This window comes from Acipenser ruthenus, chromosome 2 (assembly GCF_902713425.1).
Source record: "Acipenser ruthenus chromosome 2, fAciRut3.2 maternal haplotype, whole genome shotgun sequence".
NCBI classification, from domain to species: domain Eukaryota; kingdom Metazoa; phylum Chordata; class Actinopteri; order Acipenseriformes; family Acipenseridae; genus Acipenser; species Acipenser ruthenus.
Window position 1 is genome coordinate 6,642,920 of NC_081190.1, and position 15,802 is coordinate 6,658,721.

At 38.1% G+C, this 15,802-nt stretch overlaps 2 protein-coding genes across 9 annotated transcripts in view; both read right to left on the reverse strand.

Moving 5' to 3' along the window:
- The window catches only part of LOC117404128 (cotranscriptional regulator FAM172A), a 173,171-nt gene extending 168,422 nt beyond the window's left edge, over positions 1-4,749 (reverse strand). Inside the window, exons 1-3 of one of the 4 annotated variants that reach the window (XM_034006878.3) lie at positions 4,636-4,746; positions 3,282-3,416; positions 2,582-2,683 (exon numbers count right to left, since the gene is read on the reverse strand). In XM_034006878.3, the coding sequence (XP_033862769.3) occupies positions 2,582-2,683; positions 3,282-3,381 (202 nt within the window). In that variant the 5' untranslated portion in view covers positions 3,382-3,416; positions 4,636-4,746. The other 3 variants (XM_034006879.3, XM_058987422.1, XM_034928388.2) reach the window with 3 other exon arrangements.
- A 4,520-nt stretch (positions 4,750-9,269) lies between these two features.
- The window catches only part of LOC117403814 (uncharacterized protein KIAA0825-like), a 109,908-nt gene continuing 103,375 nt past the window's right edge, over positions 9,270-15,802 (reverse strand). For all 5 annotated transcript variants that reach the window (XM_058987451.1, XM_058987459.1, XM_058987465.1 and 2 more), the window contains one exon: positions 9,270-10,967. In XM_058987451.1, coding sequence (XP_058843434.1) covers positions 10,871-10,967 — 97 coding nt within the window. In that variant the 3' untranslated portion in view covers positions 9,270-10,870. The remainder of the gene's footprint in view (positions 10,968-15,802) is intronic.

Sequence of the window (15,802 nt, forward strand, 5' to 3'; positions counted from 1 at the left end):
TATCAGATATATTATCTGTTCCATCAGCACAAAACTAACAAACAATTCACTTCATTTCATTCTAGATGCAGCATTACTTTACTGCTGCAAATACTCTTATCTTTAGCAACACAACTGTTTTCAGCATTATTGATTGGTTTTATTTGCAGGTCAGTTCAGGGTGCAGTCATCATTACACATAGTAATTGCTGCAGTAAATAACCATCTTTCAAAGCATTTTTTTTTACAGAGATACCAATGAAACAATAATAATTGGTAGCGCTTTACATTACACGAATAGCATTGTAATTACACTGCAATGGATTGAATGACCAATTACCAATGATTCCTGCTCTTACTGGGTAAGTACTCCGCAATTACATGGAAATGGTCTTGTGAACACCATGTTGTTACCTATTGTACATGATAACACCATGGCACAAATGCTATCTCGGGAAACCTCTGTTCAAACAACGTTTGTTGGAAACATCTTGAAGTGCAGAATTGCACCATGGGCAGACTTGGGGCCTGCTGTCGTGAGGCACTAGGATGGATGTTACTTTTGTGGCCCACATATTAAAAATCCACCTATTAAAAATGCCTAGAAAATTCAGATAGCTGCCCGATTTGTAAATATTGTTTCTCCAAGTTGCAACTTCACTCAGTTTACAGAAGTGTCTTATATCCATGTTTACACTTTGGGATGTCCTTCCTTTGTTTCCAGGAACTCGGAAACCAGAAAAACACAGCATCAAACCTTTACTTTTGGTATCTTATCTATTATTAATGACTGACTTTACCACAGATAAAAAAAAAAAAAAAAACTTGTTGGTGTTAATCTTGGTGATTTCATCAGTGTTGCAATCAAATTTGTTTAAAAGACAGGTACTTTTTGTACTCCCTAAATAAAGAAATAAATGATGCATTCATGGGAGATAAAACAGCAATGCCTAACAGAAGGAAGCTTAAATGATTATAAAACTGAACATGCAAGGAAAGTTCAGCTCCATTGCCTTTACAACACAACCTCTCTGAGGAATTTGCTTTCCTAACTTTTTTTTCTCAATAATTAGTGCACTGTTCTATTTTTTATGTTGTGTGTGTAATTAGATGTACATAACCTTGGATTTTCAGCAATAAAAAAGCTGAAGGCTAGTGTGATAGAATCATCAGCTTTGAATGCAAATTAAGACATAACACCAAATGCCCTCCCTGCCCCCCTCCCTTTTTTTCAAATCAACCTGGGGTGATTACTGTAGCTCTAATTACAGCTCACAAATATCTGTTAACAGCTGCACTTCTTTTTATCTATTACTATTAATATTGGAAGATATCATGTGTCATTCATGGTGATTACCAAGCCTCTCTGTTCCAAACATTTTCTTAGAGAGTAAGTGGCTTCAAATGCCAAGTAATACTATGTACCTACTAGTGTTGTAAATCGAACCCTGACGTTAACATCGATTACCGTGCAAATTGTAACAACGATTATCGAGCATTATCGAGTTTAAATGCTTAAAAAAAAGAAATAAAACTTCCATCACAGTAATAGTTTAATGGAACAATAAGTCCTCTTTTTATAGAGCCTGGTATAAAAAACGAATTCAAACAAATCCCAATGTTTTAAGACACATTTGATAAATACACTGGCATTTAAATATAGCACTCTCCAATTTTTATATTCCTACCGTCACTAGCCTTTGCCTTGTTCTGTATAAAATCTGACAAATTTCCAGTGTAAACATAACGGTAAATTAAGAACAAAAATAATAATAAAAAAATATATATATATCAACCCCACTGTCCAAAGGAGAAAAAACAAGATTTGAAAACGACATTAACATTATGGCCTACAGAAATAAATCGATCTCTCATTTTTTTTTTTTAATTTGCTGTTGTTTACAATTCATGAATTACATGGCCCAGCTTCTGCTAGCGAAAGCAGCAGTCCCATCCAGTGTGCCTTTTTTCTGAAACAGCGGCACATGACAACGTAGGAATGTTAAATGTTATTAGTTTCGCTCAAGACAGGCTTGGGACTGATTAAAAAAATATATTATATATATATATATAAATACATTAACAAAGCAGGTTTAGAAGCAACAACACAGATTACGTTCTTGACAGTAAATTCATATTTTTAATTTCATGGAATATTCAATTTCATTAAAATATTATCGATTTGTTATCGTGGGGTTCCAATCGATAAACAATTTGATTATTATCGTTATCGTTACACATCTAGTACCTACTCTGCAAGCCGAGGTAATGGCAAACCAAATAGACACCTCTACCCACAGTCTTTGTATCAAAATGCAATAGTCTGTTCAGCAATTCAGACGTTCACACCTGATTGTGGGACCAATCAGAATTTTACACAAGTTAGGAAGCATCTATCATGTTTACCCACTACAGCCAATCACAAGAGTGCTATTAAGTCACTTGTAAACATCACTGGTAGGCAGGATGGTAGACAGAATGCAGCCATGGGACTTGAGCCACAATCAGTTTTGCATGATTTAAAAGAAAAAAAAAGGTCCCAGCTAAAAGTATACAGGGTTCCCAAATACACAAAGAAAACAAGTGTATAAAAACAACTTACTTTCATTAAAAGCATACTCAAATTCCTCTAAGTTATTAGGGAAGTTAAAAGGGGGTTCATCTTTCTTCATCAGTTCATCCAGGTCTATCCTAGATAACAAATCTAGAGACAAAATATAAGAGGCAGCATTGTCATAAACAGTACGGAATGCACACACGTACATATTTATTAGAATAAACTGTTGTTTCTATCATTTTTGAAGTGTGTTTAAGAAATGTATATGGCATCAACGAACAAGCCTGAAGTATAATATGCCTCATTTCCATCTGGCATTTAGTTTGTACAAGATTGAAGATCTATTAATTAGAAATGTGAACCAGAAACTGAAGTACTGATTTTGACCCTAGCTTTGTATATGTATAGGGTTCTGACTAGTGTTTTTCCCCAACATCTGCCTCCAAAGTGGAATTTTTAAAACAGACCCAGAAAATGGTCTACAAATTGAGTTAACAAAAGGGCAACGACAGGCGTATTTATATATTCTGACACAACACTGTCAATTTCTGGTAGTACATAGTTTCCTGACCCGACCTGTGAGGTTGCCTAACTTTTACAAACAAAAAAATAAAAGAAATGTAATACAGCACATGTTCATATGGAAGCAAATTGTTACACATGCACTTCTGGACTTGTCCTCTTCATTATACAGTCTAGGTAGAGTGAGCAGTACAAACACACGTATATGTGTGCAGTCACTTACCTTTAAGTGCTGTAGTTTTCTCTTGTTCCTCTTTCCCTTCTAGCTGTGCCATATTAATCCACACAATGAATAAAATAGAATGCAGGTGGTTACCAAGCATGGATCTTTCTCTCTGGCTAATTATCACAGGCTAACCTGAATCAATTGTGGAGAAATAACAGGTTATTCGACAACAACCATGCTATCGAAATGATCAAAAAAACAGTAACAGCAATAACAATACAAACTTTAAATATAGTGATTTAAAAAACAAAGCATTTCTAATGTAGGCTCAGATTACATACACATGAGAGAGCTGCCTCATTACTCAATGCTGTAAACGTTGGATTACATTTTGAACCTAGAAACATAAGTAAATAGAATGCAGTGGTAAAATAAACCTGCTTATAACTAATTTGGTAAATTTGATTCAAAATCTCATTAGAATTGTGTGGATGGATTATATAGTCTCCTTTCAAATGCCTAAAAAACTACCCCCCTTGAAAAGTTTTCTTGTAAAATTGACAAGTGCCTTGAAAATATAAACTGTGAACAGTCTTTATAAAGGAGGACAAAATAAACTTTTGAAAAATAAGCATTCCAGTCCAAAGATTTCTGACCGCCAGTACTGTATATGCAAGATGCAGCTGCGCGTTCACGTTTTGTTTACATGTTTCTTCCTTGTGACCCATGTCATATTTATTATGATTTTAATAAATAAGGGTGACTGACAACATGGCTAGATCCTTAATTAAAAAGGGGAAAAAACGGATTACTTGCAGCCAGTTTGTACTCCTCAGTGTTTTGATGTTAATTTAAACAGTGCTTAACGTTACAGCAGCCTAATCCAGTATGGATGTTAATGAGAGGACTCGTCTCAGTTATGCATGATGCTTGTTAAGCAAGGGTAAACTGTTTCACAATATGCATAACATTACACATGTTTCAGTACTTTAATTAGAAGTTGCCTGTTCTATGTTTTTAATATACAAACTACGAGCACACTGCACTTGTTCCATCGGGATCAGGACCTGTCTGTAGACAGTGTAACTAAACATGTGAACACGACATACAATTTATCAGGAACCACACCTTCGTAAGAGCTCCACTGCAGCTAAGCTGACATGACTTATTTTCATAAGCTTTTAGATTTGTACCACTTTGAAATCTGCTGCAGGCCACGGTCACGACTGCTGTTTTTCCCAATGTACTTGTTATGCTCATTCCGGGGAACGTGAAATCGGTGCCTGTGATTCTAGACCCCTGGTAACATATGGAGCTGTACTTTCTTTCGTCCTGCCTTTGCAATACATTATATGATTATTGGAAGAAGAAAAGCCTGCTTCCTCGCATGCATTTTGCTTAACTCACATACCACGGTAACTAGAGAGTAGAAAACACAAACATCCTGCTGCCACAGCTTCCTCAAAATCTAACAAATCTTACAGGAAATGTGTCACAGCGGAAGCGGAAGTGTGAGGCACCATGGAAACCGACACTAAAGGCTACGTTTATAATCTGACAGGAGTGGAATGGGCTGCGCTGGCTGTCCAACCAGGGGGTCTAGCAAACAGGTTGCAGGAGATGTATCTGTGAACCGCCAAAGCAGGCTGACAGTCTTTGAATTTGTTATGCAGATTCACCTTCCGAGGCCCTGGCTAATGTGATTTATACCTATTCAAATACGATGTCCAAAATACTGCAGTTTCACCTAATTGAACTACTAAGGTCTTTGTATGTGGTTTATATCTGCTGAAAGTAGTAATTAACTTACCACCTCACTATGCGGCGTTCTCTTGCAGCCAACTCAACAGACCTCAACAAGCCTGAAAAGATTGGCACACTTGCACAGCTTCAGGCAGCACTAAGCAAAGGTTTCGGGGCACGTCCAAAAATATGGGTCACGGCTAGTTTTATGTTTTAATGTAAAGATTTAAGGGATAAATTACCAGCCAGTAGTCGACAGATGATTGGGGTATTACATTTGTTTATTACTGCGTTTAAGTAGGTTGAGGGCAAATTATTCATTTAATAGATTTACTTCATTTTATCATGTTAATTACCATTATATTAAAATGGTTACCTCTTTATGTATTTTTTTTCAGTTTACAGTTCCTGCCCAGAAAATGTCCTGTACACATAATATTTAGGTGCATTTATAAATTACATGATTTATTTAAGGATGAGGTGGTCAGTGGTGTGGTTTATTTAGGGATGAGGCGGTCAGTGATGTGGTTTATTTAGGGATGAGGTGTTCAGTGATGTGGTTTATTTAGGGATGAGGTGGTCAGTGATGTGGTTTATTTAGGGTTGGTCAGTGATGTGGTTTATTTAGGGATGAGTTCACATTCAGACCCGCTTTTGTCACCCGCGGGTACCCAACCCGATGCAGGTCTCTAGCTCTGGGTATTTTGACACTGCAAGAATTTTCTTTTCTTCTGCCATTGTTTACTGAAGGCGCACAAGGGAAGCTGTTCCTCATTGATCGATTAGCCACCGACCTGGAGAGGGAAGCCCGGCAGGCATACGCGGACGCTGCCGCCTGAGAACAAGAGGAACAAGCCCGATTCCAGTTCATGGAAGCCATGGGACCGGGCAAACTCTGCAAGTACCTGGGCCTTGCCAAACCCCGGTTGCTACAGACCACTCTCCAACTTGCCTAGGAATGGGAAGATGTGACACGAGAAGAGAGCAGTACCCGACCATAACCCACAGCCCGACGGGCCGTGCAAGAGGAGAGTGACACCACCCAGAGCATCGCATCACTGACAGAGACCCTGCGGGATATCGTGGCCGTCCAGCAAGCCATGATCGAACGGTCTGGACCACCACAGCTCCCCGGCCCCCGTCTTTGCTGGGGATGCGAGCAGCAAGTGCCACAGCCCAAAATCAGCCAGTCGTCGGCAGAAAATGGAAGAGGGCCGAGGTAGAAGGGGAAACCTCAGCCCGGGTCTTCAACTCCAAACCAAACACCAGGGTTGAAACACCGGCAGAAAGCCAGTGCAGCGGCCGCCGCCATCGCAGCCAGTCTCCCCTACCCCTTCAAAGTCCCGACAACCGATAGTCCTTTTAAAGGGCTCCTGCCAACGGCGCATGACAAGAGCAAGGCATCAACTGAGCGCAAGAGCGGTGACAGCTGCAGGCACCACCCCCCGGATCCCAGTCAGCCCTTTCAAGGGCTCCTGTAAAAGACATGAGCAGAGCAAGAGAGCGGCAACAGGCATCAGCACCATCCCCCGGATCCCAGAAAGTCAGCTCCTTCAAGGGCTCCTGCAAACGGCGCACACCCAGGGCAGAGAACCGCCTTAGTGAGGCTATGGAGGGGGTGTGCCAATGCAGCCAAGAGGGACTCAATGCGCAAGAGTGCAACCAACTCCGTGTGCTCTTACAGTAGTTTGCGCACCTGTTTGCAGTCCGGCCCGAAAATGGAGGACGGACTGGCCTGGTCTAACATTGGATTGACACCAGGCACTCCCCACCCAGTCGAGAACCACCGGTGCCACAGATCCCCTTTGGCAGTTCGGGACCTGCAAGGGACTCTCCCCACTCTCTACTCGTTACATGGACTTTGTGTCCTCCACTTCCCAGCCCAGTTGGGCAATCGAACCATGCTGGTTCCAAGCACCTCGTGCTACAGTCACTCGGGGGGTTAAGGGGTTGTTTTGAACGCTTGGAACCGCATTTCATCGCTCACCAGCTGCGCCCTAATGGGATGCAGCGTGGAAAACCTGTGCCGGATCGCAGCGACACCAGCGGGACTGGAGTCGCCCCAACTATGTAGCTGGACTCTTGGGCATTGCGCCCTGCAGACTTTTGGGGGACAAAAATGACTAAGGTGAGGGCAATGTAGCGATCCGTGCATCTATGTAATTGTGTATTGTGTACTGTACTGTAATTCCTGTTGTATTTGTTTGTTGTTTGTCTGTGCTCATTGGTCCTGGTGTGCAGCTGAGTACCAATGGGATGTGTGTAAGCTCCGGTACACAATTAGGATAAAGGGGTGGAGCTACGTTATAAAAGGGCACTGTGCTGTCAGTTATGTGTGTGTGTTCTCAAAGCTGGTTACTGTTCCAGGATTGCAGTGAGGCAGACAGAGCAGTGGTCTCCGAGTGATTAAAGCAATTGAACTTGAATCAAACGTGTTGTCTCCTTCCTTTCTACTGCCTGTGAAACACTACAATACTTTATCCCAATTAAACAAAGTGACATCCCAATTGAACAACATAAATAGCATTGGGAAGAACCATCTCCCAGAGTTGTATCCCATTTAAGCAGGAATCTCGATTATTAGTATCCCGATTAGGCAGCGCCGACTGTAATCAGATGGTTTAACACCTATTTTTTTCTGTATTATATTCTTCTTTCAAAAAAAAAAATTGGGAAGCACCACACTTTAGTTAATACTTAATAGATTGTCTACAAGTAGAGTAAACATACTGTGATGGGGAAAAAACAGTAACTTTATTTTTAGTACATTTGGAGTCAAAACCAGACACAAAACAGAAAATCAGGTCCCAACCATCAACTGAATTCTCCCACCGTCCTGCAGTCTGTTGACTCAGGATTGCTTTGTAAACTAGTATGTTCCCGCTAATAGGGAGAGCGGCGTGAGGAGGTGGTGGATTGTGGGATTTGTAGGCACAATCGTAAAATGAAAGTGGCAGCACAAACTACACATTTTAGATATGTGTATTGTTCCTAAAATGACCCCCCCCCCCCCCCCCAAATGATCAAGGTTAGTCCATGATTATTGTTTATGCTAAAAACAGGTTAGAAAACCCTAGGTTACCACTAGACCAGGTCCTTTATATATATATATATATATATATATATATATATATATATATATATATATATATATAGCCCATTACAAAAACACTTAATTGCTATATGTGTGGAATTTTCATCCCTTATGTTTTGCAATTAAGTGTTTTTGTAACAAGTTGAATTCAAGTAATTAACTTTACAAAATGAAGAGACAACTTTTCAGGGTCAAAAAAGTGGTATTGAAGAAGGAAACATACTGATTTGATGCCTCATACTATCATGCACTGCGTCACTACTGGCATCAAGGAAAATTGGGCTCTTCTGAACTAAAGCATTTCAGGAAGAAATAAGAACTAGTATTCATGGACAACCTATAATCTCTCAGCTAGCCGGGCAGAAATTCTAGCCAGCAGTTGCACTGGCTCCTAGAAACATCCCAGACACAACAGAAATTACACATTCAGTAATGTCAACACGCTTCCTTCTCACAGCATTTGTCACAGTAGCTCCAGAGTTTTGGTACAAACCAAGTGTGAAATAAAGAAATAGAATTTATACTAGACCCTGCTATTGATGGGATACAGCCATCTGACAAGTATTTGTATCATACAGTTTGTATCAGATGGCTTGTATCACATAAACATTGTGTGATAATATAGTCTGACCCATATATTATTCTATTTATAAAAAATATAGTATAGTGTGCTGTAAGATGCATCATTCGAGGTGAGAGCAGCCAGAAAGCCCACTTGTGGGGAGTACAGTATATCAGCTTGTATCATACAGCACCCAAGATTATAGTCTATACAGTGTAGATATATATATATATATATATATATATATATATATATATATATATATATATATATATATATATATATATATATATAAGAAAAGCCACTACATACTACTTTATATTATCATTAATATCCCATTAAAGGTCTTTAAATAAACCCCAAATAACTATTTTTTGTTTGCATCAAACATGATTGATGGTTGTGATTTTGTAAATATGGTTTGGAAAAACTTTACAGCAGGCCTTGCACTCATAAAAACTGCTACGTGATTTCTTGGATTAGTGCTGCGTTGTACTTTATTCCACTAGCCAGGAGATGTTTTCGACTGGGGAGAACATAACAGCTCCTAATTGCCAATCCAATCAACAAACAACATTTCACGAAAAAATGTAAATAGATTTTCAATCATACTTTTTTTTTCTGTGAAGGAAACAAAATACAATAATTGTCAGGTCACAGACAAGTTGTATTAGCTTTTATTATTTTTATGCACTTTGACAACTTAGCCAACATTTAGATAAATATGCTGATAAAAATATCAGAGAAAGTATGCAACGACTTTTGCGTAGGCATACACTCTGACCTCCAAAATGGCATAATAAATACATGGCTGACAGCACAACCTTTGGATTAGACATTGGAAAAGGAGTAAGAATGATTACCAGCTTTATTGTAACATACAGTATTTCTGAAAGACACAATAAGATGAGAAGGGGAACAAAACAATTGAAAATGCTTCCACATCGCATGACAATATCTGAAATGCCTGTCATCTGCAATGGAACAATGTTAACCTATTTCTGCTTAATGGGATGTCTACAATTATTATTATTATTATTATTGTTATTATTATTATTACTTATTGAAATGAAAAACAGAAAGAGAAAGGTTCTTGTAATTAACTAGAGAACACACTCTGCACAATAGCATGAAAAGGGGGCTTGAAAAAAGAATTTATCACAATAGAAATCGAGCTGTAAATACTTTCAAGTGAAAGGACTAATTTTCCATTTCTCATGTGAGCAGAGAACAATTTGTATATAGGGCTGGGAAATTCTAAATGGGTCTCTAATTGATCACAGATGTCGACTCTTTATTAATACAACATTTCCTTCCACTTATAAAGATCTTTTTAGGTTTCATAAACCTGTGAGAAAAATCCAGAAGAGAGCCTTTTTTTTGTAGTCTGATTTTGAAATATGAATTGGGTCAGCTTCTCTTTGCTGCTTTACTCTTGGACATTTGCTTGGAAGCATTTTGTTTAAAATTTCAATGTGTGTTTTGTGTTTCTTGTGCTTCTACCTTTTGAATTCGTGATGTTTAAAATGCATTCCAGGTCAGTTTAATGTAATGCAATGCTTTGATCTGCCACTGGGATTGAAAGCCATTGACTTGTTCATTTCCGTCAGCGGCAGATCAAGATTTCAATTGGGACTCTGTCAGTCCAGATGGAATTGCAGACAGGCAGAACTCGATTTCTTCAACTTGAGCTGATGGTGGAAGTTACCTAATGAGCGTCCAATGTGTAGGACGCTAGAGGCACGCAGAAAAATAATATGCAGACTGAACATAAATGCTGTGAATATATTGTACTGTTTGTGATGTCTGATTGCTGCTTGAATTGTAGATTACATACTGCAGATGAAGCCTAACATCTGAAATTCAATTTAAACTTTATTGCCAAGCATACATTTAATATTTCCGTCCAACTTGTACAAACCACTCCACAAAATCGGATTTTCAAGATGCCGTAGATACCACTCTCACAATAGTAATAAAACTTTTTTGTCAGACGTCTCACTGAACTTTCCAACACATCTAGAATATGTATTCCATTTCTTATTAAAAAAACAAAACAGAATAAATGCTACCCTCAATATTGCTCTAACTGAAAAAGAAAAGATGCTTTCTAAATAAATATTTAACAGTATTACAACAAGTTATTTAGGGATACGGTGCTAATTTATAGTAAGTACATTTATAATTGAAAATGTTTGCAATTGTCTTGTAGTGTTCTTTGGTTTCTCTAAGTACACAGCTGTAGCTCTATGTTCCTTGGCTCTTATCGAAATACGTTTCCTGCAAGTGATCCACCAGGGTCTTCTCTTCATCTTCAAGTGCGGCTGCTTCTTGCATTTCCCACCTGAAATGAAAAGTCACAAAACACGTCTGTATCCCCTTTTCTCACACCATTAGAACTTATGTTTCAAGTGGTTCAACACGGAGATCAAGTAGCAAAATCCCAGTCTCCCTAAGACACGTACTGTACACAGAAACCAAGCTGATGTTTAATTTAACATTCCATTTGACATCATTCGTTATTCCAGTAAAGTTATCATTTCCTTTTTCATTTAGCCAAAGAAATAACACCTGTAAAGCATTAGAACTCATGCTCAAGTCAATGGCCTTTCTAGGAAATTACTTAGAAAGAATAAGCAAATAAGTTGTGTCGCTGCATGAGTACCTATGAAGGGAAACATAATTAATCTAAACAAAAGAGGCAACTAGAGAAACACAAATGCTTTTGGTCCATAACTTTTTTTAATTAATATTTTCTAACATCTATGGGATGTAACATCATACTGCTATGCCTTTCTGCAGTTTCTCATTTGTATACTTTTCCATCTTGCATGCAAAGCATAATATGTCCCCATGGAATGACCAACTCCATTCAGCTTTCTGGCTGTGGGTCCAGCATATTAAAACGTTTGTATATCGTTTCCTGTCTAGTTTGAACAATATATTAATACAATTGATGAGTAGATCATGGCTCTGCTATACCAATCATTATGATCCCATAACATGTAACAAGAATAACTTTGAAATCTATGCAGATTATTTATTGTTCTTAATATACTGTATAAAGTACATGGCACAATAGCTTTATTTATAAAAGAGGCTGTCCCTATGCTAAAGTGTAACATTCTTTTAGAAACACTCTTTACAGAACAGTATGCTGCACATTGCATTCAAACCTGGCTACTTACCAATGCCATGCTGCTTACAGAACTGATTCTCAGTAACAAGGCTTGTTTCTGTACAGAATACCATTAATACCAGTATCATCTAAAATCATTATTAAAAAATAAAGAAATAAATAATATTTACAAATGTCACGACGCGCGAGGGGGGCAGAAACTGCAAGGGTTTTTCAATGTTTAATTTGCAAATAGGATTAAGCAGAATGACATTTAGCTGAAGGTTACTCACAGTAGACAAATGCATTGTCTTAGTTGATATTGATATTCAGAAAGCAGCCTACATGTCAGCACGACAAACAGTTGATAAATGAGAAGGCTGCCCATAGGAAGATATTAAGTGAAAATATGAAACAAAAAAAAAAAAAACGCAACCTAAAGGATAATATGACATTATTACAGAATACAGTGGGATTTGGTTAGAGTTTATTACATCGGTGTTTGCACCCGTATGAAAAAAAATACTAAAATGCAGTTACACATTAAGCAAATGTACTGGCAATTAAAAAAAAAAAAATGTTTTAACAAATAACCCCATAAAGTACTTCCCTGCTACATTTGGCACATCACACTTAATTCTCTGCATTCGGAAAGCTTTTTCTTTCCAGGAAGCTGGAACCTGAAGGGATGCCCTCCTGTTCTTCTTTATCAGGTCTTTCCTGATCTCCTTACTTCAGAAATGAGTGCTCTACATTAGCTTAAATAGTTCGGAATTGTATTTTAATTGATACATATATTTTTGTTTTAAGAAAAAGGCAAGAAATTAGCAAGAAAGATATAAACAGAGATTTACAAAAAGGCTGAACAGTCCAGAGGCCTGTAAAGCAATATTAAAATAATAAACCCCACGTGGTGCAGCCAGCTGTCAATGACCATGAGTCTGTGTCCCTGACTGAGTGGCCAGCAGGTCTGAGAAATTACACCACATTACATTTACATATTATTTCTACCCCTTGACAACCCCATTAAAGGACTCCTTTATTATCACAAACGTTTCCTCACAGCTGGCCAGTGACTGGTCTAGGTCCATTCAAGGCTTCCACCTAAAATTAAAATGGTTCTTTAATTCCTGATAAATGTCAGGAGTCCACATTCCATGTGCTTGTTGTAAGACTCTGCATACAGGTTGAGGTAATGGAATGCAAAGGGTGCAAACAAGTGACAGCAGTATACAAGGCTTACATCAGTTTACTATTAGTTAGATGGCCTGTGACCTTAACACATTGTATTACAGTTTGAGAGAGGTATTACAGCGGGTGCTTAATTAATTAGACTGATAGAGGAAGATGACGGATGCAGAGGACTGTGCCAGGCATTGATGAAGATGCACAATAGCAAACTGTATCGACCTGAACAGTGGGTTGAATTACACAGGAAATCATTTCAACAGGTACTGTGAACGTGGCCTTCCTATTCCTAGCAAAGTTGCTACACTATATGGTTGAAAAGGTTTTCACAATTCCAAACATTTAGGTTTCCTGTTAGCTGGATCCTTGTAGTGTGCACTAGTTCTCTGATGTGTAACGTGTCTGGCAGTCTTTGTGCTTTATCTTGTGCCATGTCAAATTTGTTTGATAGCACACCCAGTTACCTTAGGCTGTCTCAGACTGTGGCGACACTATACACAGTACATGCATGCCAGTGGAGCAAGCCATTGTAAACCTGACCGTTTTTATAATAGCATGGCTTATTTTCTGTTGCATTGTCCCTTCAATGTACTGACTTGTGTTGAAGTATCTAAAGTAGTCTATTTTAATCAAGAGGCATAATACAGATTTACTTGAGACTGTATTCAAGAGTGTAAAATCTCTAACTGACCTGAGTCTGACCGATCTGGTGCCTGCTATACAAGCTGTATATTTGGGGGTGTCAAGGATCACGGTTCATCATTCAGATTTCAAACTACAAAAATGTGGATTACCATTTGTTTATTCCAATATCAATATTAGTTTTAAAATCTAAATACAAATCAATCTTTAAACTGGAATTTAGCCACCAATTTCAAATGTCAGACTGGTCACATTTCACAACAGGTGTCAGTTCATATACTTCATTACTGGAGAAGATTTATCTGTTTTTACTCCACAATCCCTCTATCCAAATCTTAACTGCTATCCCTAAATCTGCTGTAATTCAAGTATGCCTAATTCTCACCATTGCAAAGTATAACCAACATATGTTCTCTAAAATAACAAAAAGCCAGTAGTTTTAATAGAAGATAACAAATAATCACGTCAGAAAGAGAATGTGAATTTAATAGGTAACAAACTCAATACTTAGGAAATTTACATTAAACAATTCATTTTTCCTCAAAAAACAAGACTATTTTATAGTTCAACAAATTGTAGAGGAGTTTGTTTATTCTTGTTATATATGGGTTGCATGTCATGTATGTGTTCTGCAGTGTATATATACATATATATATATATATATATATATATATATATATATATATATATATATATAGTATTCTGTATAACCTAGTTGGGTTGGTTACTTGCAGATCTAAGACTACATCCAAGGCCAAGCTGCACATGTTGTGAAGCATCTACCAGTCTGGATGAGGACTGAACTTAAAGGACTGAGTGAATGAGAATATTGTCTGTCAGGCTGAGTTGAATCCAGAGATGCAGGAAGGCTCATTTCAAACCCACATGACAGTGGAGCAATTTTCAGAGTTGAGGGTACTGGTTGCTCTCAAGGGGTTTGCTGCTGGGAAGCTTCAGAGGTCCATGAGTGCAAGAAACGTCATTAGCTGCTCCTTTAGGAAGCACTGGCAAAGGCACTCATGTATTTATTTAGTGGGCTTCAACACTGCATACATTAACACAACCAGACAGCTCAAACCTACAATACTATAAAAAAGAACTTAAAAACAATCAAAAACACACGGAAACTGCATAATCTATCACAGTGCAGGGAAAACCAAAAAACCTCATTCCAATCCACGGACAATAAATTGCTGCTGTAAAGTGAGTTCAGGCTATATCTGCCCAAGTGTGTTCATCTAAACACCCCCCTAGGTAAACACTTTCCCAGAACACGTTTTAGGTAGTAAGCAGTGGAGGTTAGAAGGGTAGAACATTCTCTTGCCTTACAGTTAACGATAGACGTTAACTGTAAGGAAAATCTTCAGGCCAACTATGATGCTATCCCAGTGGTCCTCACTTCCAGTCCTTGAAGGCAATTCCAGTCAAAGTCATTATTTCATTACTGAACCTGCTAGGGCACACATTATCACTATTGTTTTAGGCATGGCCTACTATTTCTGGGTCAATTTTAATTGGCTTATCTAACACACACACAGAAATCTCCTCACATCTCCTCACTTGCTCCTCATTCTTTTTACTTGTTCCAGATAAAAGTTCACGTGTATTACATCCAGAATAACATTGAGGATCTGACCAAGTTTCTGTCAAAATGATGTATTGGTATACATAGAACAAAAAATATATAATCATTGTTAAAACCCTAAATAGCACAGACGAGATATCAGATATGCATGAAGCCGATACCTAAATACTGAATGCTTCCCACAGGTTCAGATGGGTGTACACCTATCACGTAGCTGTCAGAATTCAAATCAGTTTAAGAGAGAGAGACAATTTGAAAAAAAAAAAAAAGATGTTGCATGAAACTTCTCTCATGGTTTACTGTAGCCGGTTATCTTTAAGCACTTTCTCAGAACACCACAACATGGCACAATCAGCTAAGTGTACAGTGCTACAAGCCTCACCACAGGGCCTCCGCTGCAAACTAGCTGTCAGAATAAATCAAGCTTAGATTTTGATATTTTCATGAGATCTTACTTAAATGTACAAAGTATTGCATGCGGTTTAAATAAATTATAAGCTAATGAATAAATTAAGAATAGATAAACAGCAAACAAGTCCAGATGATTCAGTTCCAGTCCTAGGAGTGCTTCAGCGATTTTGTATTGCTATATGTATCTTTCCCTTCCCTATCTTTTTGTATTGCTATTATTATTATTATTAGTTTA